The 24933-nt window shown below is 36.4% G+C and overlaps 2 protein-coding genes across 3 annotated transcripts; one reads left to right on the forward strand and one right to left on the reverse strand.

Moving 5' to 3' along the window:
* The first annotated feature begins 5369 nt into the window (after nucleotides 1-5369).
* LOC145051968 (uncharacterized) lies at nucleotides 5370-6813 on the forward strand. The gene is made up of 2 exons (XM_078999794.1): nucleotides 5370-5991; nucleotides 6148-6813. The coding sequence occupies exons 1-2, from the start codon at nucleotides 5370-5372 to the stop codon at nucleotides 6780-6782; spliced, it is 1257 nt and encodes a 418-aa protein (XP_078855920.1). The 3' UTR covers nucleotides 6783-6813.
* Nucleotides 6814-8424: 1611 nt separating this feature from the next.
* Nucleotides 8425-11332, reverse strand: LOC145051969 (calcium/calmodulin-regulated receptor-like kinase 1). Of its 2 annotated transcripts, none has more exons than XM_078999796.1 (5): nucleotides 11108-11332; nucleotides 9994-10336; nucleotides 9549-9915; nucleotides 9174-9449; nucleotides 8425-9030 (listed from the first exon to the last, which is right to left on the reverse strand). In XM_078999796.1, exons 2-5 carry the CDS (start codon nucleotides 10308-10310, stop codon nucleotides 8692-8694), a joined length of 1299 nt encoding a protein of 432 aa, XP_078855922.1. In that variant the 5' UTR covers nucleotides 10311-10336; nucleotides 11108-11332; the 3' UTR covers nucleotides 8425-8691. The 2 variants fall into 2 exon arrangements, with proteins under 2 accessions (XP_078855922.1, XP_078855921.1); XM_078999795.1 differs by having other exon boundaries at nucleotides 9994-10324; nucleotides 11108-11331.
* Between the last annotated feature and the right edge of the window lie 13601 nt (nucleotides 11333-24933).

Genomic DNA, 24933 nt, shown 5'->3' on the forward strand with positions numbered 1-24933 from the left:
CTACGCCGTCTACTTTCATTCTTCTTCTTTCTTCCCTTTCTCGATTTCATACAATAAAGGAAGGATTCAACAAATTTTGAAGGTTTTGATTATGTCAAATTCAAGTTTGAGGTTTTGTATTTTAATATTTGAATTTGAGTTTGATTTCATATATGATTTTGGTTTGATTTTCATAACGTGGTGGTTGTCGGCAATGAGGGGGTGGAGCTGCCAAACCTTTGAAAAAGAAAAGAGTGGGGTTGGCGCAATCCTGTTGGGTTTAATACAAGAAATCTCCATTCTTAATAAAACCTCTCCTACATACCACATGTCTCACTTGGAGACCTCATTATTTCCACGTGTCACTCTTACAGATATCTTATCACTTATTTTCCCGCCTATTCTTTCACCCAGATCCATCCCTCAAATTTGAAATTGATTCTACCTATCTGTGATTGTAGCATGATTATGCGACTTCTTCCCTTCTTTCCTTACTAATCCCCGAAATTTTGGGATTCAATATTTTCAGTTCAAACTCCCCTTTCGTCATTTTTGAAATGCTACTGAATGATTTATCTCTCATATTGATATTGATTCTCATATACCTATACCTATATTCAAGGGTTCCATGTTTTTGGCCTCTCGATAGTCTGCCTCCATTAATGGTGCATATTTACCTCCATTGCTCGGGTGCCCTTCTACGAGGTTTGATAAAGCCCAAACAATGCATCAATGTTCATCAATTTCGCCAACGCTTGAATTTTAATTTCCCAGGTTTGATTTTTAGATCTATGTTCATCATTTTTTCCATGTTTTTTTTGTACTTTAATTTTTCAGATCCAAACAGAGATGTTGAAGCTGAAGCGTGAACAAACGATTTCGTCGCTTACATAAGGGTTCTTTACGGTGGAACTATGCTCAGACCTTACTTTTGATTTTACTTATTGTTGGAAGACATCGATAACACACAGTAAGGACATCTCCATTATATTCAATTTTTTTATCTTGATTTTGTTTTCTATGATTTTGAAGGCATGTTATAATTATGACCAAAAATCTACATCTACAAGTGGCCAAGGTAAGATGCATTTTTGCAAGGCTTAAGAGATGAAAAATGTATCGATACAAGTTATTTCACTTATACATTCTCTTGTCATCTATGTTCAATCATTTTCGTTGATTCTTATTCTATGGTTTTTATTTTTAAATTGTATGTTCTCTATTCATAAAATTGCAAAAAGACTAAATTTTTAATTGTTTTGTTATTAAGACTCTTAATTCTCAGAAATTCTAAATCATTTTGATTTAAAGAACATCCAAACACTGGTTTAATATATTCCTTTATCAAGATTTTGAATTCTTTTTGTGCAAAAACTGAGATATCCAGCAAAATATAAAGAACTTTTGTTGTTTGTTTGTGTTTGTGTTTTGCTTTTTTTTTTTTTTTTTTTTAATTTTTGCTTACTTTTTAAATTTCCAATTGAACAGATTTTGAGAAAACATAACTTTTGCATCATGAAATACAAGAGATGAAGTATAGTGGAGGTCTTGAATACAGACAAAGTTACTTCCCATTCTTGGCGTTATGCAAGTTTAATGGAGGTTGAATAAGGCTGTAACTATGCCCACCAGGTGCTCGATTAAATGCCAATGTGAGTTTCATTTTAATATTTTTTTTACTGTTTATACAATAATCTTAAAATTATATTCATACTATTTAGGTTTGGATTTTATTGGTTTATTCACGTGATGAGATGGGATGTTTTAAATATTCACAACCACCACCTTACATTGTTTCAAAGAATGGTCTAATTCCATTTACAACATGTTAATAAAGAAACTTTAATGTCTTAATTCATATATCTTAATATTTTACTCGAATGGACCATATGTATAAGCATATTTCCAGATTAAGTGTATTTTTAAATTATACAATTCATATAGATTGGAGTTGGTTGATATGGAGGTCGTAATCAAGGAGAAACATATATGAAGCAATAGAGAAACAATGATGAACATGTGGTGCATGACGTTTTTTTTTTATGGCTTTTAGTTTTTTTTTTTTTTTTTTTTTTTTTTGCTTTTAGTTTTTTTCTAAATCTAAAAAGTAAAATCAGTGAAAAATGGATGGAAGTAAAAATTCACAGGTGTAATACACAAAAAAATGTCCTAGAATAAATGAAATTACTTTCAAAAAAGAAAAAAAGAGCAAAAACGATAATAGTCTTTTTGCAATCAACATTGTATTTGAAAATAATACCATTATCACAATATGATAATCAATATCTGGGTAATTTTTTAAAATACAATGTCCTAATAAGAAAAAAAAAAATTGAAAGCATGATGTAATTAATGTGTAAAAATAATAGCAAATTGTCATGGTATGAATTCGACCAAAAAGGCTAAGATGGTCATTTTCACTAAAAAACTTCAAAATTCTGTTTTGACTTTTTATTATCATTATAACTTTAGGAAGGTTTTGACAGGGCAAGAAAGGTGTTTGGATTAAACTGTCAATCCATCTTTCTAAATATTATTAAAACTACAATAAAGGTAGCCTTCTCATACATATATTATGAATATGCTTGGTTGGGCTTTTTTTTTTTCTTTTTTTTTTCTTCTATACATATGTTTTTAATTGGTTATCGGAAAGATCACATAGAGCAAGAATGTTAAATTCACTCTGCAATGGCTTAAAACCTGTAGAACGACATCAGGGAAATATTATCATAGCCTCTATTAACTGGTGAGACATTAAATTATTTCATTTAAACATTGCCCACAAACTTTTTGATAGTTTTTGTGGGTTAAGTTGGCAATTTTTCAGGCATTCATGGGTGTGATTTTTAAACTTTGGAGCTTTGATGGTGGTTATAACTTTGAATCTCGATGGGGGTTTATTTCACAGTCAATCAAGGAACGAGGTAAGGACGTCCCTTTTAATTTTAGGTTGTTTATGATGAATATGTAGTTCAAATCTGAAGTTGATTGGGTTTCAAACTGGTTTTTGTGGTTAGTCAATTGTTAACCTAAAGTTGTTCACGATTAGATGTAATATATTTCCTTTGAAGGTTATAACTGCTTTGATACAAGGAAGATACAAAAACTATTCAAAATGGATGTTGTTTATAGTTAATTTTAGTAACTTATTTGTTATTCTTTATATATGTAATTTTCACTAAAATGTTATAATAAGTATGTTGTTTCTTGAATTTTACACTTTTTATATGGACCTATTCAAGGACAAGGTGGATATCATCAGGGAGATGGCGGGCCTGCATCCAAGTGGTTTACAAGGTGTCTATGTGTGTGTAGTAGATCTAGAAACTGATTTTACCTTGGTCACATTTAGATAATCTGTTTTGGAAAATATTAGTTATTTATTTGAGATAATCTATTTCTGATGATTGGTTTTCAATTATCATATTTCTTTTTTCTCATTTTTTTTCTTAAAATTTTCTAAGAATTAATGTAAGCCTCCTCCATATTAAGGTAAATTGAACACTTCTGGCAGAAAATTGTGTTTTAAGTGATTTGTAGAGTTCTAATGGCTTTTAGTTATGTTTGTTTGACAAGATTTGATGTACCCTATTGATTTATGAAATTTGTATATATGTCTCAGTTATATCTCCATCATAAGATTTTAGGTACACATTAGTTTTTATCTTTAATACTGATAAACAATCTTGTGAAATTTGAATCTAAAACTCCCGTTTTCCACACTCAAAGGGTTAATCTTGAAAATCTCTTGAGGGGTGCATTTAATATTAGGTAAGTTATCTTTTATCTCCTTCTACTAATCATGATTTGGGTATATAATTGATGCAATAAAAACCAATGTGCTATCATTGATTTGTTTATTATAGCATCATACTTTTATTTTTTTCTATTATATCATTGTACTTTGCAATGTCATCCAAATAAATCACAATTTTCACTTCTATAAGTGCGAAAAAAATTTAATTATAGTTATATACGTTAGTAGATTTTTCGAAGTACAACTATTATTTTAGGGTTATGACCGTAAATATGACATTTTTATGAGCTTTACAAACTATTTTTTTTTTCTTTCAAAAAATAGTAACAATAACTATTTATTAACTAATTGCCAATTATAGATATATAATTTCGATGTATAATTTGTTATTTTAGTGTTATGTTATACTTTGTTATTTTAGGATTATGTTTCGAAATATATCATTAATTAAGTTCATTAAACTATAAAAAAATAATAACAATAACCATTCCTATCATTTATACCAACATACTTTTAAAGTACATTCTTATTTTTCTCTTTTATGTTATCAACACGTGTATTACATGAGTTTTAACTTATAAATGAATCTTAAATTTATATTATTATGTTCTATAAATCATAATTACAATAAATGTCATCACATACATAACGTAAATAAGATATTCAAATAAAAAAATATATATTAATTTTACATAATCAATATAAAAGTATGTGTATACTTGCACCTTATTAGTTTAATAAAATTTTATAAGTCTTTTACCCGTGGTTTCCACGGGTTATAACCTAGTAAATAATAAATGATACAAATACATTACAAAAGCTAAAAGATATACAAAATAACTATATAGTCATTTTAATACATAAGTATATTATAGGCATTTTATATATAATAATTATACAAAATAACGATTAAAACTTTAAAATATAAGTATATTATAGTCATTTTATATATAATATGGATTAAACCCAAAACAAAAACTAAACATAGAACGGTCCGTATTAAAAGAAAAAAGTTGGTGACCCCAAAGTCCCGAACCATAGGGTCTTTTCGTGTAATTTTATAAAACTAAAGTGGTGTTGTATAAGATAATTACATTTCCCAAACCATAGGGACTTTTCGTGTAATTTTATAAAACTAAAGATGTGTTGTATAAGATAATTAGATGAAATATGAATTATTTTGTAAGATTTGAAAAGTAATTGATTATTCGATTGTTTGAGCTTCAAGATCCTTAAAATCAAAATCAGTTGTTAAAAGTTTAAGGTTAAAACATTAAAATTAATCATTTATAACTTAAAATAATAATAATAACAATAAGATAATTAAATTAATTGCGCCTGTATAAACACAAGTAATAATATGTAGTATGTTACATGCTATATGTCGATCAATTTGTATTGAATTTAAAAAAATTCATAAATACTACTAGTTTTGGAAACACGAATATTTGAATCCGTCCAAGATTTTATGATTTGACCCGTGAATGTCTTTTATCTTTACCATCTCATTTGAATTTCATTCCACTCCCTTCAACCCCCAAAGCTTTTTGAATAAAAAGTTCGGATTTTTATGAATCTTTTAACATGAATCGCAAAAGGTTCTCACTAAATATTTGAAGAAGAAGAAGAAGCCATGTCAACAGTTTGGTTTTCTTTAAAAAAATCATTCCACTGCAAAACGGATTCTTCAGCAGTCCACGACCCGAAATCCAAGAACCATTTATCCACCATCTTGACCCGAAAACCAGGCAGATGCGGTTGTTCAAGATCCATTGCAAATCTCAAAGATGTCATCAATGGCGGAAGCAAGCGGCATTCTGAAAATACAGTCAATTGCAGTCCAAGATCTATCGGAAGTAGCGATTTTCCAAATCCCATTACCCATGAAGTAATTCTCAATAGTTCAAAATGCGAGCTCAAAATCACCGGATTTAATGGAGGCGCCACCGCTGATGGATCGACATTTGTGGGTACTTTATTGCCCGGCACACCAAGTCCCTGCGCTAACCCTGCAATGCATTTCAAGAAAACGCCATCAAGAAAGATGACAGAAAGAGATGGGAATGGAATCGGAATTGGGAATTCCGGTCATTTAGGTGTTTTCGGGAAGAACAGTACATTTATACAAAAAACTAGACACCCGTCTGGTAAAGAATCCGAAGAGTATTCCGGCGAGGGAGTCACGTGCCATAAGTGTGGCAAGCAGTTTGGCAAATTGGAAAATCTAGAAGCTCATCATCTATCCAAACATGCTGGTATAATCTTGAATCTCAATTATTAAGTGTTATCATCATCGAAATTTGATTATAATTTTCAGAATTATAATCGGTTTCTCCTATTTTTATTGTGGCTGGCTTTAAATCTTCATATAATTCCTCCAACTTTAAAACATTCTGTGGAATACGTTGCAGTTACAGAACTAATGGAGGGTGATTCCTCGAGAAAGATAGTGGAAATCATTTGTCGTTCGAGCTGGATAAAGTCCGACAATACCTCCGGTAGAATCGAGAAGATCTTGAAGGTCCACAACATGCCAAAAACCCTAGCTCGATTCGAAGAGTATCGAGAATCGGTGAAAACGAAAGCCAGCAAATTACCCAAAAAACACCCTCGTTGTCTCGCCGACGGGAACGAGTTACTCCGTTTCTACGGCGCCACAATCGCTTGTTCACTAGGCATCAATGGCGCCTCCTCGAGTCTGTGTGTCTCGGATAAATGTTGCGTTTGTCGGATTATACGAGATGGGTTCTCGACGAAACGGGAAATCAAGGGCGGGATCGGCGTTTTCACGACTTCGACTAGCGGCAGAGCTTTTGAATCGATTGAAGTGATTGAAGAAGGGCCGGATACACGGAAGGCGTTGATTGTGTGCAGAGTGATCGCCGGGAGGGTTCACCGGCCGCTAGAAAACATCCGAGAAATGGCGGGGCAGGCGGGGTTTGATTCGTTGGCCGGAAAATTAGGACTTTATTCCAACATCGAGGAGCTTTATTTGCTTAGTCCCAGAGCTCTTCTCCCTTGTTTTGTGGTGATTTGCAAACATTAATCAAACACAAATGTTCAATCCTTTTTTCATACATTTCTCTCTAATATTTTTTTTTTAGATAGGGTCATTAGTTTACTACGTCTTCTTTTGCTTCGTTTTTTAGACTTAGGAATATACTTTATTGGCACAAGTGCACAAGGTTCTTTGTGTATAAAATACAAATAAATATACTACTAGTAGCATATTTTGTACCCGAAAAGTAGCTCTAAATTCTCCAAACAAAAGTAATGGATTTTGGAATTGGAAAAGTGGATAGTGGTCCTAGATCCTTTAGAAATTTAGTACATGTTACTTGTTATGGACCCAAAGTTTTGGTTTGGTTTGTGGGTCTATGAATTAATTGAACCTCCACCTTTTATCGGAACAACTCGCTTGTTTAGATAAGGTTGTGTCCTATCTCTTTGTTCTTTGTTTGAACTTTTAGTCTGGTTAATTTGAAAGCATTCATGAAAAAATCTGATTGTAAAAGTTTTATTTAGAGAAATACGGATTTCTACTAAAAAAATACCATGCAAATATTACATGAAATACATAAGGGTTAATAAACTAGAAAGGTAACGAACTTTGGTTTTTGTTCATATTAAGGCAACCATGTTTTTTGTACACATTTGACTAATAAATTTGTTTGACCTATTCAAAATAAGGTAATTATACTGGTAATTAGCTATAACATTATCCTATTATGAAATGTCAAATAAGTTTATTGGTCAAATGTGTATGAAAAAAACATGATGTTGGTTCTTTATGTTCAAATATGTTCAGTGCAAGTTGTTATAAGATCCATTGATGTGACATGAAATTGGATTGTCCGGTCTTTGTGTATGAGGAGATGGTTAAGCCTTGGGCCAACCTAGTTTGGGCCCAATTAGTTAGGGGTTAGGCTATATAAGCTTAAAGGGCTAGGTTATATGTGTTTTAAAGACCTAACAACATAACCTAACTCATGACTAGTTGGGACTGAACTGGGTTAGACCAAGTCTAACCTAATTGTTCATTGACTGTCGGAGCCCGATCACAGGGCACAATCCCTGTCTTCCTAAGACGGTTCTTGTCCAATATTACGATTGGTCTAACCTAATTGTTCATTGACTGTCGGAGCCCGATCACAGGGCACAATCCCTGTCTTCCTAAGACGGTTCTTGTCCAATATTACGATTGGTCTAACCTAATTGTTCATTGACTGTCGGAGCCCGATCACAGGGCACAATCCCTGTCTTCCTAAGACGGTTCTTGTCCAATATTACGAAAACAGGTAAGAAACTTTGGTTTTTGTCCATATTTAAGTAACCATATTTTTTTTGTACACATTTGATCAATAAACTTGTTTGACATGTTCATAATAGGGTAATATTACCATAATTATTAGTCATATTACCCTATTTTGAACAGTCAAACAAGTTCAATGGTCAAATATGAATGAAAAAAATATGATTACCTAAATATGGACAAGGACCAAAGCTCGTTACCTTTCTACATCATTAACTACATCATTAACCTAACATGTAATAAAGTAGAAAAAAGGGCATGTAAATACTGTACAAAATGCTCAAACAAATAACAAAGAGTTAGGATATTGACTAGACTAATGCAACATCACTATAGAATCAACCTTATAAACCCAAATGTGGGTATAAATGTACAATAAGTGAAATTGCACTTCTATTTCCTAAATATCATTTTTCTGTCTTTACACAAAATTGGGATTACATCCACAACCAAATAGAGAAAGGTGAGACACGATTAGTTGTTACACAAGGGACTTCATTTGAACCCTAATTTCCTGAATCAAGACCACACCAAAACCCGAGCTATGTGCTTTAGGTCAAAATGGTCAAATATATTACACAACAAATAAAAAAACAAGACAGTTGAACAAAATCAAAAGAATTAAAAAGAAAAAAAAAAGTATTTAAACTTCAACTGAGTCGGGTATGCTGTCCATGGATTCGGCCCGATGGTGTTCACTATTCATTGAGTTTTGGCGAGCTGATTGACCGATGGTGATAGCAACTTCTGATGATGATAATGAGGAACGTCTTTTTTGATGCCTTTTGTTTTGTATTGTTTTTAAGATATGAGACAACACTTGTACATTGTCCCTCATTGATGGTCTTTTTCTCGGTGAACGGTTGACACATTTGTACGCGAGTGCCGCCACGTCATTCAATTCACGCTCATCAAAATTCCCGTCTAGACGCGAATCCGCTATTTCTTCCCATCCAACTTGCCCTTCCGTATTCAATGCCGCCTGTTTATCACAAACAATCACATCATTCCATTCCATTACTTTGCTTTTTTTTTTTTTTTTTTTTTCATTCCATTCTATTGTACCAATGGAATGGAATCACATATGAAGAAAATAAGAGAGAGAGAGAGGGAGAGAGATCTTACTAGCTCAACATACTCCATGAGACCTTGTTGAGGGTTTCTTCCTGCAATAAGCTCGAATAGTAATACGCCAAAGCTGTAAACGTCGCTTTTCTTGGTGAATGCACGTGATGAAATATATTCAGGATCTAAATACCCGAAAGTTCCTTGAATATTTGAGGCGTTTCTATTAATCATGTCTTCTCGAGAAAGCCCAAAATCAGCTACCCTAGCGCCCATCGATTCATCTAACAGGATGTTGGAAGATTTTATATCTCGGTGTATAACAGGAGGAACTGCCTGCAAATGTAATCAAAACATGTTTCTTTTTTTAGACCAATTTCACCATTTTACCCTCGTATTACAAAATCAAAATTAAGTTAAAAAGAAACAACTTACTCCATCGTGTAGATATTCTAATCCCCTTGCAACATCGAGAGCGATTTGAACCCTCAAATTCCAGCCTAAAAGTTCACGGTTTTCGTTGTACAAATGAGAAGAGAGACTCCCTTTGCTCATGTACACATATATGAGCATATGTTGTCCCTTTTCTGCACAATATCCTACCAAATTCACAAGGTTCCTGTGATGTAATCTTCCCAATAACATAACCTCCGTATGAAACTCTTTCTCGCCTTGTTTTGAATCAGTTGCGAGGACTTTAACAGCAACAGTTTCACCGGTTGTCATCTGAGCTTTGTAAACAGGTCCAAATGCACCTTGCCCTATTATTGACGTGAAATTACTTGTTGCTTTCTGTAGATCTCTGTTTTCATCCAGAAAAATAAAGGGAAAAGGGTAAGAAGATTGAAGTTGACAGAATAAAAAAAAAAGTTAGACTTACTTGTAAGAATATTCGAGGATTCCTGAAGCTGCAACCACGTGAGATTTTCTTGGTCCAGTAAACCAAAATGAAATGCCGTTGTGTATAGATGCTCTTGATGATGTCTCCGTACCCATTGATGAATCGGATAAAACTGTACAAGAATCTGCACCATTTGCGCGTATGGGGATGGTTGATGCTCTTCTGGAACTGCTGTTACCTATTTGAGATCGTTTCCTGTGAAACCTAAAGCAGAGTAGTCCAACAATGGCTAAAATTGCTCCGATTACCACCCCAATTGAAATACCGATGATCAGACCTGATGACTTCGCTTTCATCTCTTTGATGTTTCCTACGCAAGCAACTAATTCATCAACAAAAGGGAAAAGTATTTGTTATAAATCTAGATTTCAACTATGGCCCAATTCACTGTTACTGGAAACACGGTTTTGAATTTTTCCAATATTAGAAAGCCAGATGCGGTTTTGTACTTTCTGGTCGAAGCTAACAATTATTCAGTAAAAATGGCTAAAATTGTGTGAAGCAATCAAACATGTAAAACGCCATCTTCACCAGCACAATAGGAATAAAAAGTAGAAAGAGATAAGTTGAAAAAAAAAATCAAAGTACAATCATCGATACAGATCTCTGAGAGGGAAGGAAAACGTAACATCGACCACTAAATTGGGCCAAGTTGAAGAAAAAACGAAGAAGGTTCGATGATTGCTCCATGTTCATACACACGATAAAACAGAAATTAAAGAAAAGAGAAAAGAAGAAGAAGAAGAAGAAGAAGAAGAATGGTTTTAGGAGCTAGAAATTAGGCCTACGCGAGTAACCGATGATGCTAAATCACAGTAGAAGAAAGTCGAAATCCTCCAAAAATATGGTACCAAAAATAGCATCGGTTGACGAAATTAATGTGCCTTTTACTTTTTTTTTAACAAAAAACATACACAGTAAGTTGATTGAGACAAGGCTAACGATGTCGTCCAGATCAAGCATGATGAACAGTCATTAACACATAAACTAGACGATTGTGACTCAGATTACATAGAAGACAAGTATAGTACTATCAAAATTACGTATAAACTGATTCTTAAACAAATCATTAGAAGTTTGGTTGACGATTTACCTGTTGATACGATCGATGATTGAACTGAAAAACCGTTACATTGCTGAAGAATTCGGAGGGGAAATGGAGAGAGAAACTTCGGGTATCAGAACAATAGTTCTTTTCCATGTTCGAAGACTAATTTGAAGAGACATTAATCCAAAATATACTGCAAATGGAGGAATTTTATGAATATTTTTCTTGTGGGATTAAATAAGAAAAGCGGACTGGTCGCCGTTTTGTTGCAAATGGAACAGCGTGTGATGCCGTGTTTCAGGGTTTATTGCGAATGATTTCCTTCTTACGTCATCGAATATTAACATGGTTTGACGATTATGCCCTCAAGTCATCCACCCTACTTCCTGTTTTTTTGTTTAAATTAACCAGAAAAATTACATAAAAATAAATACTATGAGAAATTAAAAAAAAAAACTGTACATACTTTGAATTTATTATTTAAAAAGACCATAACTTAAAAAAGCTAAAAAAAAAAAAAAACTAGTTAGCAAACACAGCCTTAATCAACATTTTATTTAAATTTACCTTTGTGGTTATCTTTATATATATATATATATATATATATATATATATATATATATATATATATATATATATATATATATATATATATATATATATATATATATTAGATAACCAAAATAAATTCAATCATGAATGAAATTGATCATAATCGTCGCACTTATATTAGATCATAGCAAATATATAGAAAGTGAAAATTTTCAATTTCCAAAAAAAGACAATATTAGTGATGCAAAATAATTTTAAAATGATCCTCGAGCTTTGAGTTTAAACTTAAAAGTGCTCAACAACTTTGAACATAAACATACCCCTCCATTGACAATCCCCAAAACCCGTTATCGAGTTGTAAAATTAATACATTTTCTAATATAAGGTTGAATTTCAAGAAATAACTTTATGATATTCTAATTGTCGTGTACTGAAGTTATTTACGTTTTATACTAATATATTTTTAGTTTCACGGCTTCATCATCAATTAATTACCTTGTTCACAAAAGCCTTACCTTGTTACCAAAATATATAAAATATAGATTAAAATATTGATTGGATTTATAAGTCAAGTAAACAAGTGATGTTGGAACATGCATATAAACTATGGAAAATTTGTAATGACCAGTTTTATTATTTTTTTAATTAACTGATTATGATTAATGATTGTACTATTATTAAATATTAAAAATAATAAGATGATGATTGGTTGTAAGAAAAATAATTATTATGATAAATATAAATCATCTAACCATCCTCTCATTACAACAAGATACTTCAAATCACAACAATCACTTGTAAAATTGCATATCCAAAATCAAATACACCTTTGTAATTTTTGGATAATACTATTTATCATTTCTTTGGAATAAGTTGAAATTCAGACTTTATATTTAAACAATCTGTATTATGAACTAATCACAAATTATTTAGTATTAACAAACAAATGAATAGACAAATAATATTTATGATTAAATATCCAAAACGCTTTAAAAAACAACCAACTCTCTCAATTTTGAGTTAAAGAAACAAAATGAAAAACTTTTTTTTTTCGAAAAATTTCTTCCTATGTTAAAAAAGGAAAACACATGTATCTTGCTGACAAATAATTTTTTTTCATACTGAAAAAGAAAAAGTTGTTGATCATGCTAGATGCATTCAACTCATTTTGAAAAACTAGACCTCTTCTCACCTTAATGTCACAATAATTATTAATGCTCACATTTCAGATCGGTGTGAGAAAATTCTTGGAGGCGATATATAATGTGTTGTTTCTTTAACCAAAGTTGGTGAGACCAAACAAACCTTCTACAAAGCTGACTGTTTAAAAGAAGTTTTTAAAAATAGATTTGCGAGTTCTTATTTTATAAATCAAACTTTAATTGATACCTGTTGCTCCATTGATTCTAACGGCATCACCAATGTGTTTCTCAATTATCTGTTGTTGATCCCTCTCATCAACCTTTTCACTGTGAGTATGTTCTTCCCTCCATTAAAATTTTGCTAAAATTTCCTATCTGTAATGGTGAAGTTTATTTGGTAAAAAAAATTCTTAACATTTTTCCTCAGTGATCTGTTAGCAATTCTGAACTTGAAGATCAATCAAAGTCCCCTACTTCTAATGAATGGTTCATGAGACTCATGACAAGGTATCATCTACGCATACCATTGATGACATTCCTTGTTCCAGAACTAAAACAAAATCTCTTAAATCAAATTGTCAAAGTTCTTTGGATTCAACAGTTAAAAAGAAATCAAAATCTATTGTTAAAGGAAAGAATCATGGAATCAAAGTTTGTTATCGATATGGAGATACTTCTCATAAAGTCAGCGACCACACTTTTGAAAAGAACTTCGTTTGTGTTGATAACATCATAACTCGTACTAACAAGTGGATAAAAAGGGGAACTCGTTGAACTGTATCCCTTATGATCGTTACAATATCTTTTCTTCAATGACCTATTGCAAAATGGGTCAGTGTATATTGTGTGTGTGTGTATTTTTGTTTTGTTTTTTTTTGTAAGGGCTTATTGTATATTTTAGTTTCAGGGTAAATAACATATTTGGTATTTATACAGCGGTTGCTCAAAGACATATGATTGGATTCAAGTCTCTCCTGGAAGATTTCATACAAAATGATGGTACAACTGTTACATATGGAGATAATGGCAAAGGAGTTATGAGGGGATATGGATCCATCAAGTGTAATTCTGTTGTTTTCAGGAATGTCTTTACGTGAAAGATCTTCAACATAATTTCATTTCAGTCAGCTAGCAGTGTGACGCTGGCTATGAAGTTCTCTTCAGAAGAGAGAAGGAAAGGTTGTTGATCAAAAGAATGACACTGTTCCGACTGCAAACTGAAAGAATGACATTTATGTTTTGGATATGTTTTCTACTGAAAACTCTCTTCGTCACTGCTTTTTCTCTCGTGCTCAGTCTCATCTAAATTGGTTGTGGCACAAGAGGCTATTGCATTTGAATTTCAAGAACATATCGAAGATCTCAGGGGATCAGCTTGTAAGAGGAATTCCTAAGATGCGTTTTTTCAAGGATAAGATGTGCTCGAAATTTGAAAATGAAAAAAAAACCAAGTCCTCCTCAAACCAAATTCCTGCACTTCCATTATCAAACCTATTCATCTTCTTCAAATGGATCTTTTTGGACCAGTTCCGGTTAACTCAAGAGCTGGGAAGAAATACACTCTCGTTATTGTGGATGAATTTTCAAGGTTTACGTGGGTAGTCTTTTTAAGAAAGAAGAGCCATGCCGCTGATGAAATCATTTCTCTCATCAAGCAGTGGAAAGTTCTCTATGATCACAAAGTACAACAATTATGTAGTGATCATGGAACTATTCATAAACTTCTCTCTGGAAGACTTTTAATCAATTTCAGGAATTTCCCAGCTATTCTCTACGGTTAGAACTCCTCAACAAAATAGTATTTCAAAGAGAAGAAACATAACTCTTATTGAAGCTAGAAGAACTATGGTCGTTGAAGTTGGCCTTCCTTTGTCATTTTGGGCTGAAGCTATCAATACAACATGTTATACCCAAAACCAGTCCATCATTGTTAAGCGTCATGGATAACTGCTTATGAGCTACTAAAAGAAAGGATACCGAACATCTCTTATTTTCATGTGTTTGGATGTGTTTGTTACATCTTAAATTAAAGTGATCAGCGCTCAAAGTTTGAAGCTAAAGCTGATGAAGGAGTGTTTTTAGGTTATTCCAGTGTATCCAAGGCTTTCAGGGTATTCAATCTTTCAAGGCAAACTATTGAGGAAACAACTCGTGTCACCTTTGATGAAGAATCATTCATTCATGATCGAGTTATTCACTCCTCATCAATTTTGAATGAACTTACTTACAGTCCTTCAAACCCTGTTCCCGATTTCTTGCCAAATGACGTTGAGCATGTTGTTCCCGATGTTGGTTAATTCATCATCTCACAACCTATCTTTGAAGATCATATTGGGATCCATAAAGAAGCTAAGCCATTCAATCAGGAAGACTCTGCTCAAAGTAATACAAATGAAAGTTCTAATCCATGAATTTTTCACGATCATCCTGAATCAAAAATCATTGGAGATGTAAATTCTGGGATTCTCACTCGTAGCAGAGTCAGCAACTACTTCTTCATGTTTGTAAAATTCGTCTTAACGATTGAACCAAATAATGTCGTTGATTCCTTGAAAGAGGATGATTGGATCAAGGCTATGCAGGATGAGCTTAATGAATTTGAATGTCATCTTGTGTGGACTCTTATTTCGAGGCCTCAAGGAAAGACTATCATTGGCACTCGTTGGGTTTTTAGGAACAAAATGGATAAATATTGGACTGTCAAAAGGAAAAAAAACTAGACTTGTGGCTCAAGGTTTCGGTTAGCTGGATGGGTTAGACTATGATGAAACATTTGCTCATGTTGCTAGACTTGAAGTAATTCACCTATTTCTTGACTTTGCTTCTTTTAAGAACTTCAAAGTCTATCGATTAGATGTCAAGGCTAACTTCTTACACGGAGATCTTCAAGAAGAAGTTTTTCTAAAACAATCATCAGGGTTTGAAAGTGAAGATTTTCCCAATCATGTGTATCGTCTTGACGAAGATGTCTATGGTTTAAAGCAGGCACCTAGAGCATGGTATGACACACTAGCGAGCTATCTTCTTGTAAGTGGATACAAACTAGGAAATATTGACAACACACTGTTCATCAAGCATTAAGGACCTCATATCATTCTTGCTTAAGTGTATGTTGATGATGTCATTTTTAGATCCACTGATGAAAAACTAAGTTCAGAATTCACGGATATCATGGCTAAGAAGTTCGAGAGGAGCATGATGGGTGAACTAATTTTCTATTTGGGATTGTAGGTTAAACTACTAACCGAGGGAATTTTTTTTTTCAAGCTAAATATATTGCATATATGTTGAAGAAGTATGGTTTCTCTGATTGCAAGCCGGAAAAGACTCTGATGTCCACATCAAAATCTATTGGCATTGATCCAAATGGCGTTGATGTGAATGAAACTTTGTTTTGAGGAATGATAGGCTCTCTGCTCTAACTTACTGCCAGTCACCTTGACATTATGTTTGCTATTATATTTTGTGCTTCTTATCAAGCCAAACCTAAGGAATCTCATCAACTCGCTGTGAAAAGGATCTTTTTGTAACATCCCAAAATTCATGACAAAAAATTTCATTTTTAAATAAGTTGTTATAAAGACCAATAGTATAAAAACATTCATAATATCATCCCATGTGAAAACCAATATATCGATAATCAAAACATGTCATCATAAAACATTATCAGAGTATAATCCCAAAGATCTCATGTGCAGAAACATAGTGTGATGCACTTCGATCATGCCGACTCCTTTCCTTTTGCAAAAGAAGTACCTAAAAACAAAAATGAAAACCGTAAGCATGAAGCTTGGTGAGTTCCCCCATTATACCACATACCATACAAATAACATACTGTCAGGCATATCTGGGTGCCCGACCTACCCCTTCGGTCTCTTCAGCCGGTAACCGCCTAACATATCTGGGTGTCGGCCTACCCCTTTAGTCTCTTTCAACCGGTAACCGCCTAACATATCTGGGTGCTGGCCTACCCCTTCGATCTCTTTCAACCGGTAACCGGGGACTATTTCTCCCCTACCACTACCACATAATATCCTAGCATATACACATAAATCACATACTGCCTAGCATATTTGGGTGCTGGCCTACCCCTTCGGTCTCTTTCAACCGGTAACCGGGGACTATTTCACCCCTACCACTACCATATAATAACATAGCATACTAGCACATAAAGCATAACAGATAGTGATAAACCAGACAATTATCACAAAGACAATCATCTCAAACATAATAACCTACTGGTGGGTCGTCATTGGTGCCTTAGACCCACCTCTACTGGAAGGTAACTCACCTCACACTGCTGAACTCCCACAGACAAAACTCAAGTTGATGGATGACAGATTCCTGAACTGTCAACATGACCACCCAATTAATAATTGGGTTCCATCACATAACCATAGGTCCATGTTTGGGGTAAATGACTACTTTACCCCCAACTTAGCTTGATTCAAGCCGAAGGCCCAGTCCAGAGGGCCAAAAGTCAAACAATGAACCAAAGCCCAACATATGGCCCAATTTTCCAAGTTGGGCCCAAACCTCTACATGGCCTTACCCTAAGGCACAACCATTTATTCTAGTCCAAACAATTGGCATTCCAATGGTCCAATACCTCATAATCATAAAGGCCGAGCAATGGCCCATCTATGGCCCAATTTTCCAAATTGGGCCCACACCCCTCACATAGACCTTACCCTAAAGCCCATCCAATTATTCTAGTCAATATGCTTGTTCTTGGACGGCCCATCAATTGCCTAATCACCAAAGCCCAATAGAAAGGCCAACTCAAGGCCCGAGTAAAATTAGGGTTTTCACATAAAATAATGATTAGGGTTAAGTGTTTCTTACTTAACACATTAAGGACTTAATCCATTAAGTCCATCACTCTACTAAGTCAACTTACAATGTGATCGGGATTAATTCATGATTCCAATCCAATGGTCCAAACTTGCGGGTCCCGACAATTCCAAATTAACATATACAAAATTATGATTTCTAATCCAGTCACATCCCAATTAGTCCATTTGTTAAAGCTTTTAGGTTAATTAATTGTTAATTAAGTCGGGCACCACCCACTACCACTTTGAGTAGTGGTGGTCAATGGCGGCTTACGGCGGCAGCCACCACCTCGCAGTGATGGTGACGGATTTCCTTAATTATTTTGATCAAAATACAATATTACAATGCAATATCCAAATGAACGCACACATACAAATAACACATACACACACATCCAACCACCCTTTTGGCGGCAGGTGGTGGTTGGAGGTGGTAGCCACCACCTCATGGTGGTGGTGGTGGGTTTTTTCCGGGTTTTCCGTCCAAATAATGTACATACAATGTTATACCACCAACACACACCTAAAAACACAGTAAAACATGCACACAACCACACTTGTGGTGGCCGGCGGTGGTAGAGAGTGGCAGCCACCACCTCACGGTGGTGGTGGTGGCTTTTCTTGTGAAATCCTTGCCAAGCAACACACACCCACAAACTGAAACACGCACACAATACATGTCTTTTGCTTGGAAATAAGCACAACCACCCACCTCACGGTGGTGTGCGAAGAAGGCAGCGACACTGGAAGGCGGCCACAACAACGATTAACTGCGATAATGAGCGCGAAAGGGCGGTGACGGACATGGCTGTGGTGCAACACCGAAATGAAGGAGAAGAAAGGATCAAGCAGACGATAGCAGCATCATCGACAGAAGGTAGAAGAAGATGATGACGAAGGAGGGGGTGGCAGTAGATGTTCGAAGCTTCGTCAGCGGTCTTCAATGTCTCCTTCCCAATAGCCCTCGTTGCCGATAGTAGGAGCTCAGCAATAGTCTGCGAATTCGACAGCAGGGGGTAGTGGTGTCGGCCGGAGATAAGGGATGTAAGGATGACAGCTGGAAGATGGGAGGTATAAGGGTGGTGTGGCTGTATATCTTTTAGGGTTAGGGTTTCCAGGGTGACGAGTTATATACCCTGAGCCCCATAAAACTTCCTTCCATAATGGCAAAATTAGTATCTCCTTCCCCTTTTTCTTTCAAACTAAGTCCATAATTTACCCTTTTAACCCTCATAATTCCGAAATTATTTCAATTTAGATCCAATACCTACCAAACACCCCCTGTCTTCTAAAAATCTTTACAAAATAAATCATGAAATTACACTTTAACCCATGAATATTCCAAATTATAACATTTGGCTTCCCAAAACCAACACCCCACTAAATATTATGGATTTTAGGGCTACTATTCATTCGTCAAATTAATCTATCTATTTATTTAATAAACGGGATGTTACCACTCCACCCACTTAAATTAGATTTAATTCTCGAAATCATTCCTTACTATCCCTTACATCCCCGACAACTTGAACGACATGGCCACAATCCCGAGCATCATCCCAGCCTTTCCAAGGCAATCTAAATCATCCCTCGCAGGGTTCTAAAACCTGATCATGAACAAATTCCTTGCAACATGACCAAATCTATTTCGTCTGAAATCTGTAGTCTCGAGGTGGTCTGACCCCCCTGACAGACCGACCATACTGAATCATTATTGATGAACACAGTCCACTTATCTCTCATCTGACTACTCAACTTCTGCTAACTCGAGGTTCCCACTAGAAAACAAAATCATAGATCCAATTATCCATGCATATCACTTATACTTGGCCAAGGCTCATATATCCCGCTGTGAGTGACTTAGCATAATCCAACTAGTATGTTACCCATCCATACCTGAAATTCTAAAACACTATTACTAATACTGCCAAAACACTAAAACTGCTCGAAACGGCATGCTGCCACATGGCTGGTTTCCAAAATCTACCGAGACCTCCCTGGTCTCAATTCGTTCACCTGTCATCTGAAATACTGGGTTCCGGCCTGTTTGCGGAGCCACAAGACTCCCACGCAGTCACTCACACGACTTCCGAACGAAATCCTTGCCTGTCAATAGTTGCCACTAGTTATCTTGCCATAGAGGCTCTAATGACCTCCTGATCCAACCGATCGGGTCCATGCGTCGAATCCTGATGTCACCAAATCCAGGCTAAAAGTGATTGCTACCTGACTAATGGTAGCCTTATATCACAAATGATCTTAAGCAGTCCATTGCTTCCTTGATCTCATAACTATTGTAGCATTCCCATGGTCTTATCACTAGATCAACCACGTCTATTTAATCTGGGGAAATCCATAGACCAATCCTTGGATTTGCCACGCCCTCACCGTTGCACCCGAACTGGTGGGTACCACTGTTTCTTCCGCATTCCAAGAACGCGCTCATTCTATCTACCAACCTAGTTAATGCTACGACTACACCTGTAGACTACCACACTTCTCACACTACCTAACCGCTAGTGAATGCTACAACTACCCCCGCAGTCTTACAACACTTTCCACACTATCTGATCGCTAGTGAATGCTACGGATACCCCGCAGTCTTACAACACTTTCCATACTATCTGACCACTAGTGAATGTTACGGCTACCCCCCGCAGTCCTGCAACACTTTTCATACTATCTGACTGCTGGTGAATGCTACAGCTACCCTCGTAGTCTTAGAACACTTTACATACTGATCAAACACACACTCAACCTAACACTCAACTAAACTTGAGTACTAACTGGAGCTCTAACTTGGTACCCAAAACCTGCTATCCGATGCCAAGGAAAGTGTGTACCAAATGATGGAATGTTTTCCGAACTCCCAACTCACAATCCTCAACCTAGACGGCCACTCGACCGTCTTCCTCCTTGATGGGAATGTAAACTCATCCTAGATTCATTCCTATTTCTTCTCCTAAGTACCTGACCGATTCTCCCCCACATAGATTCAACTACATATTCACAACACATAAGAATTAAAGGGTTCCTAATCCCCTATTGCTTTCTAACAGTCGAACAGATGGTAACCAGATCTTATCAATTCTAGTGCTCCATCACTACCACTCAACTTCTATTGACCAAATGAAACTTCCTGAATCCTAACGTAAACGAAAACCTATGATGCTTGAAATGATATTGCACACAAATATTGAAGCTTAACGATAGATGCTCCAACCAACACCTCAACAACGAGCCACTTCCCTTGGTGCTTCCAACAGTGTAACGACGAGATTTTTGAAAACAAATTTTGTTTTTATTTTTCAACAACCAAAATTTTTAAATATAGAACATTCTTAAAAGTATTCCATAATAGTTATCAAATCAAACATATCCCAAGATCACAAATCAAATCTCCTCTGTGTGTGTACGGTTCATGCCGGCGCCTTCCCACGGTCCTCGCTAGCACTTGAAACACATAACACAACCACTGTACGCATAAATGCTTAGTGATTTCCCCAAAATACCACATACAACACATACTCCACTCGAGGATACTATACGACCCTCCGGCCGATGTGTCTCAGCGGGACCCTCTAGTCCTGTAGCTCGTTGGACCCTCTGGTCCGGTCATAGCTCATTGGGCCCTCCGACCCGGTCTGTCTCGTTGGACCCTCCGATCCGGTCTGTACAAATATATATATATATATATACATATATATATATATATATATATATATATATATATCATACATACATCACATAGCACATAGTCTCATACATGGCACACAATCTCATACATAACACATAAGACCTTCCGGTCAACTCATAATACCACTCTAGGTAATGTATAGTGAGAAGACTCACCTCGTGTAACTTGGTAACTCCGAAATCTCGGTCTCCGTGAAATAGGATCTAGCCTCAGCCTAATCATATGAAAATAAACACTCGACATCAACACATTTCCCAAGGCTAGACCATTCCCTCTCTTAGCACTCTCAGGAGGGTAAAAGACCATTTTACCCCTCTCAAGGCTCAAATACTCTAAAGTTGACCAAACCCTAAAAGTCAACAAAAGTCAACGATCAACCCTTTGACCAAACTCGCCGAGTGCACTATTGTGACTTGGCGAGTTCAGTCATGAACTCACGTCCTCAAAATCCCAAATGACTCACTGAGTCACTTTCCCAACTCAGCGGGTTACCATCTGTGTGATTTATGGGGAAAACCCATCCTACTCGCCGAGTCTGTTCTTGGACTCGACGAGTTCAAGCCATGCTCAAACTCAAATGACCTCCTGAGGTTAGATCCGTTCCTCTAACCCATAGATCTGGTCTCCTTAAGCAAAATAGACACGTAAAATTTGGATCTTGATGCCCATGCAAAGACCTAATGGTTCTATTTGAAGAAATTGCCCCAAAATGCCATCCCAAGCTCTTATCCCCCAATGACACTCATAAAGATCGAGGATTTAAGGTCTTTGGACTACTTTGGATCCAGATCCAAAGTCTCAACACAAGAAGGGACCAATTGCACCACATTCCATGCTCTAAAGGGGCTAGAAACCCTAACTCTCAAAGATTAACACCAAACTAAAAAATGATCAAAATATATACCTCAGAATGAAGTGCCTAGCCTCTGAAATCCACAGAATATCGCCCTCTTTAGATCCCTCTTGCCTTGGCCACCTTCTTCTTGCAAAAACACCCACACAAAGATCAAAAATGACCTCTTCTTCCTCACAAACGCTCTGGATCTCTTAGGGTTCCTCTCAGGGGTCTGGTAGCCGCAAATGGTGGCTATAAGCCCCTTTAAATAGGTCTCAAACCCCAGAGATTAGGGTTTCATTAAACAGCATGGACTCGCCGAGTCCGCCATTAAAACAGTCCGACCATCCACGATCCTACTCGGCGAGTCTGAGCGTCTTCTCGCCGAGTCTCTCTCCCAAAAACTCAATATAAATGCATAACATAAGATACCTGGGAGTCCGGATGTTACAAACAGTCAATCCAAGATCACTACTAACCACTAAGTTCTGATGATGCTGAATAACCATCCCGCTGACACTGACCCCAGTCATTCCAATAATTCTCCTGACCGATCTGTACGATGAACCGAGAGAACACCGAACACCCCGAACCAGCAAAAGGGAAACGACCTTACACTAACCACTAATAATTCACAGTATGCAAGTGGCATATGACAATAACTGAAGATATAACCCAAACATGAGCGAATAAAGGATCCAAATACATGCTTACCCAAATTTATGTAAACTTTTGACAACCATAAGCTTGATAGAAACTATGAGCAAAGCAAAATAGAACATACCCACAATATCACCTGTAGAAACCCTGAATCTCTCTTCCTGTCGAAGTATCTGCGAAGAAACTTGAGCTGCCCCAACCACTAAGCGGGGGCAACTCTCCCTAATGTGACCAGGCTGATGACAACGATGGCACAACTCTACCTCCAATGTGCATTCTTGGTGATTGTGATCCTTCCATCTGCTGCTACCGCACTTAGCCCTGCTACGTACATCCTACTGCGCCCTTTCTTCATTTGTGTAACTACCATGACCCCTCGGGTCTCTTGCACTAGCTATGGCAGCGTCCAACTGCTCAATTGTTGATCTTGACTAGAAGTCCGCTTCCTCTTCCGCAACTGCATATCTAAACCAATCTCTTGCTCCCATGTTACCTCGACCATCCCATCAATCTCCTGTATAACTAAGGCCCACCCCTCGAGTCTGGCGACCACTCTATCAGTGACACGCCCAATGATGTTGGGTAACTCCTCAGGTAGGGCTCATGTAATCTCCACATTGACCCAATCATGTGGTAACCTCTTCTGAAGAAGAGGTGCATAACCCATCTCGGATCCCAAACGACTCAAGCCAACAATAGGATCCTCCTTCTAGAAGGATCCCCGAGATCCACCAACTTTGGACTCCAGATGAACCCCCAACTACCCTGCCACAATCTCGGTCTGATAGGCCCTGAGGTGACTATCCAATACCTCCAAAATGCCCTCCTTGACTAAACCAAATATTACAGGGTCTGTTCCAAAATACCATGGGTAATCTCCGACGAGATGAATTCCCGTGTCTGCTCGCTAATCAACTCAACACATGTACCTGATTCAGCACCCTAACCAACACCACCTCCCCGAGTGCTTATCTCCAAACTGAAAACCACAAAAACCACTGGTCAAAACTAATGGGTTATGAGCATTCTTACACTCCTAAGTGTACATGCAACCATAAATACCTTGGATCTATGTTTTCTCTATTATACATGCAAATATGAATCTTCAAAGGTATTACCCTAACTAGCATACAATCTTTGTTACTTGGGTAATAAACTAAATAGAAATACATACCTTGTTGATGTAGCTTGACTCCATGAAGCTCGAGAGCCTATTGCCCCAAGTGTGACACCTCAAATGGTTCACACAACATCACCAACACATGGAATAACCATGAGAAGAAGACACTCATGCTCAAATCGGCTAGCCCTCATATATGTGTCACTAGTCCCAATTTCTTGATCCAAAGGGGTCCTTATATAGTGTGCACATTAGGGTTACACCATGTAACCCATGACTTTACCCATTCCTTATGCACCATGGGTCACCACATGGGTTAAACCCAACATAAGGAATCATGGATCATAAGCACACATATATAAGAATGAATGATTTACACAATCAATCCCCATATATTTAATTAGTCTCTTTTGATCACTAAATTAGTTCTAAATTAATTCTTGATCAATACTAATTAAATAACATGATTTCATATTAATATATTAGAACTTATAATACATTAATATGTCACAAATGTCCTCTTCTCACAAACGGTCTATCCAAATGTTCCGATGCCATGCAACCCAAATGGACTATGCCGAGTTGGGTCAGGTACATACCAATTATAGTTATGGACTTAGACACTAATCCAACAAAAACATACTCAAGGATTCTCCTTCTAAAGCTTCTCAGATTCTCCAAGACTCTCTCTGATTCGAGTATGGATCCCGTGCTTTCAGTAGTACGGGCCCAATACTACCTTCCACACCTGTCCATACTTTCCTCAGCAATCCTCCTGAATCCTCTAAGTCACTTCCTCAAACTGTTGCACCCAAGTCTCACTAAACCACACTACTAATCCATCGTAACATATCCTAGGCTTTCCTAGGTTCCCAAACCCACCCAGTCCTTAGCTGCTGAAAGATTCCCAGTAATGTCAACTAGCTACTTTATGAATATAGCCACATGTAGTAGGGATCAATAATCCTTCAAGTAAAATACTCATCCCTAGAACAGTTAGACTCAAACGAGAGCTGCATAATAGGGTCAA

Source organism: Lactuca serriola, chromosome 5, assembly GCF_051521515.1.
Source record: "Lactuca serriola cultivar US96UC23 chromosome 5, Lser_US96UC23_V15, whole genome shotgun sequence".
NCBI classification, from domain to species: domain Eukaryota; kingdom Viridiplantae; phylum Streptophyta; class Magnoliopsida; order Asterales; family Asteraceae; genus Lactuca; species Lactuca serriola.

Excerpts from the sequence above, each read along its gene's own strand:
- LOC145051968 (XM_078999794.1), top strand. The coding sequence starts at position 5,370 with ATGTCAACAGTTTGGTTTTCTTTAAAAAAATCATTCCACTGCAAAACG. Across the intron at positions 5,992-6,147 it reads TCATCTATCCAAACATGCTG|TTACAGAACTAATGGAGGGT; the intron begins GTATAATCTTGA and ends AATACGTTGCAG.
- LOC145051969 (XM_078999796.1), bottom strand. The coding sequence starts at position 10,310 with ATGAAAGCGAAGTCATCAGGTCTGATCATCGGTATTTCAATTGGGGTG. Across the intron at positions 9,450-9,548 it reads TAGAATATCTACACGATGGA|GCAGTTCCTCCTGTTATACA; the intron begins GTAAGTTGTTTC and ends TTACATTTGCAG. Across the intron at positions 9,031-9,173 it reads TCATGGAGTATGTTGAGCTA|GCGGCATTGAATACGGAAGG; the intron begins GTAAGATCTCTC and ends TGTGATAAACAG.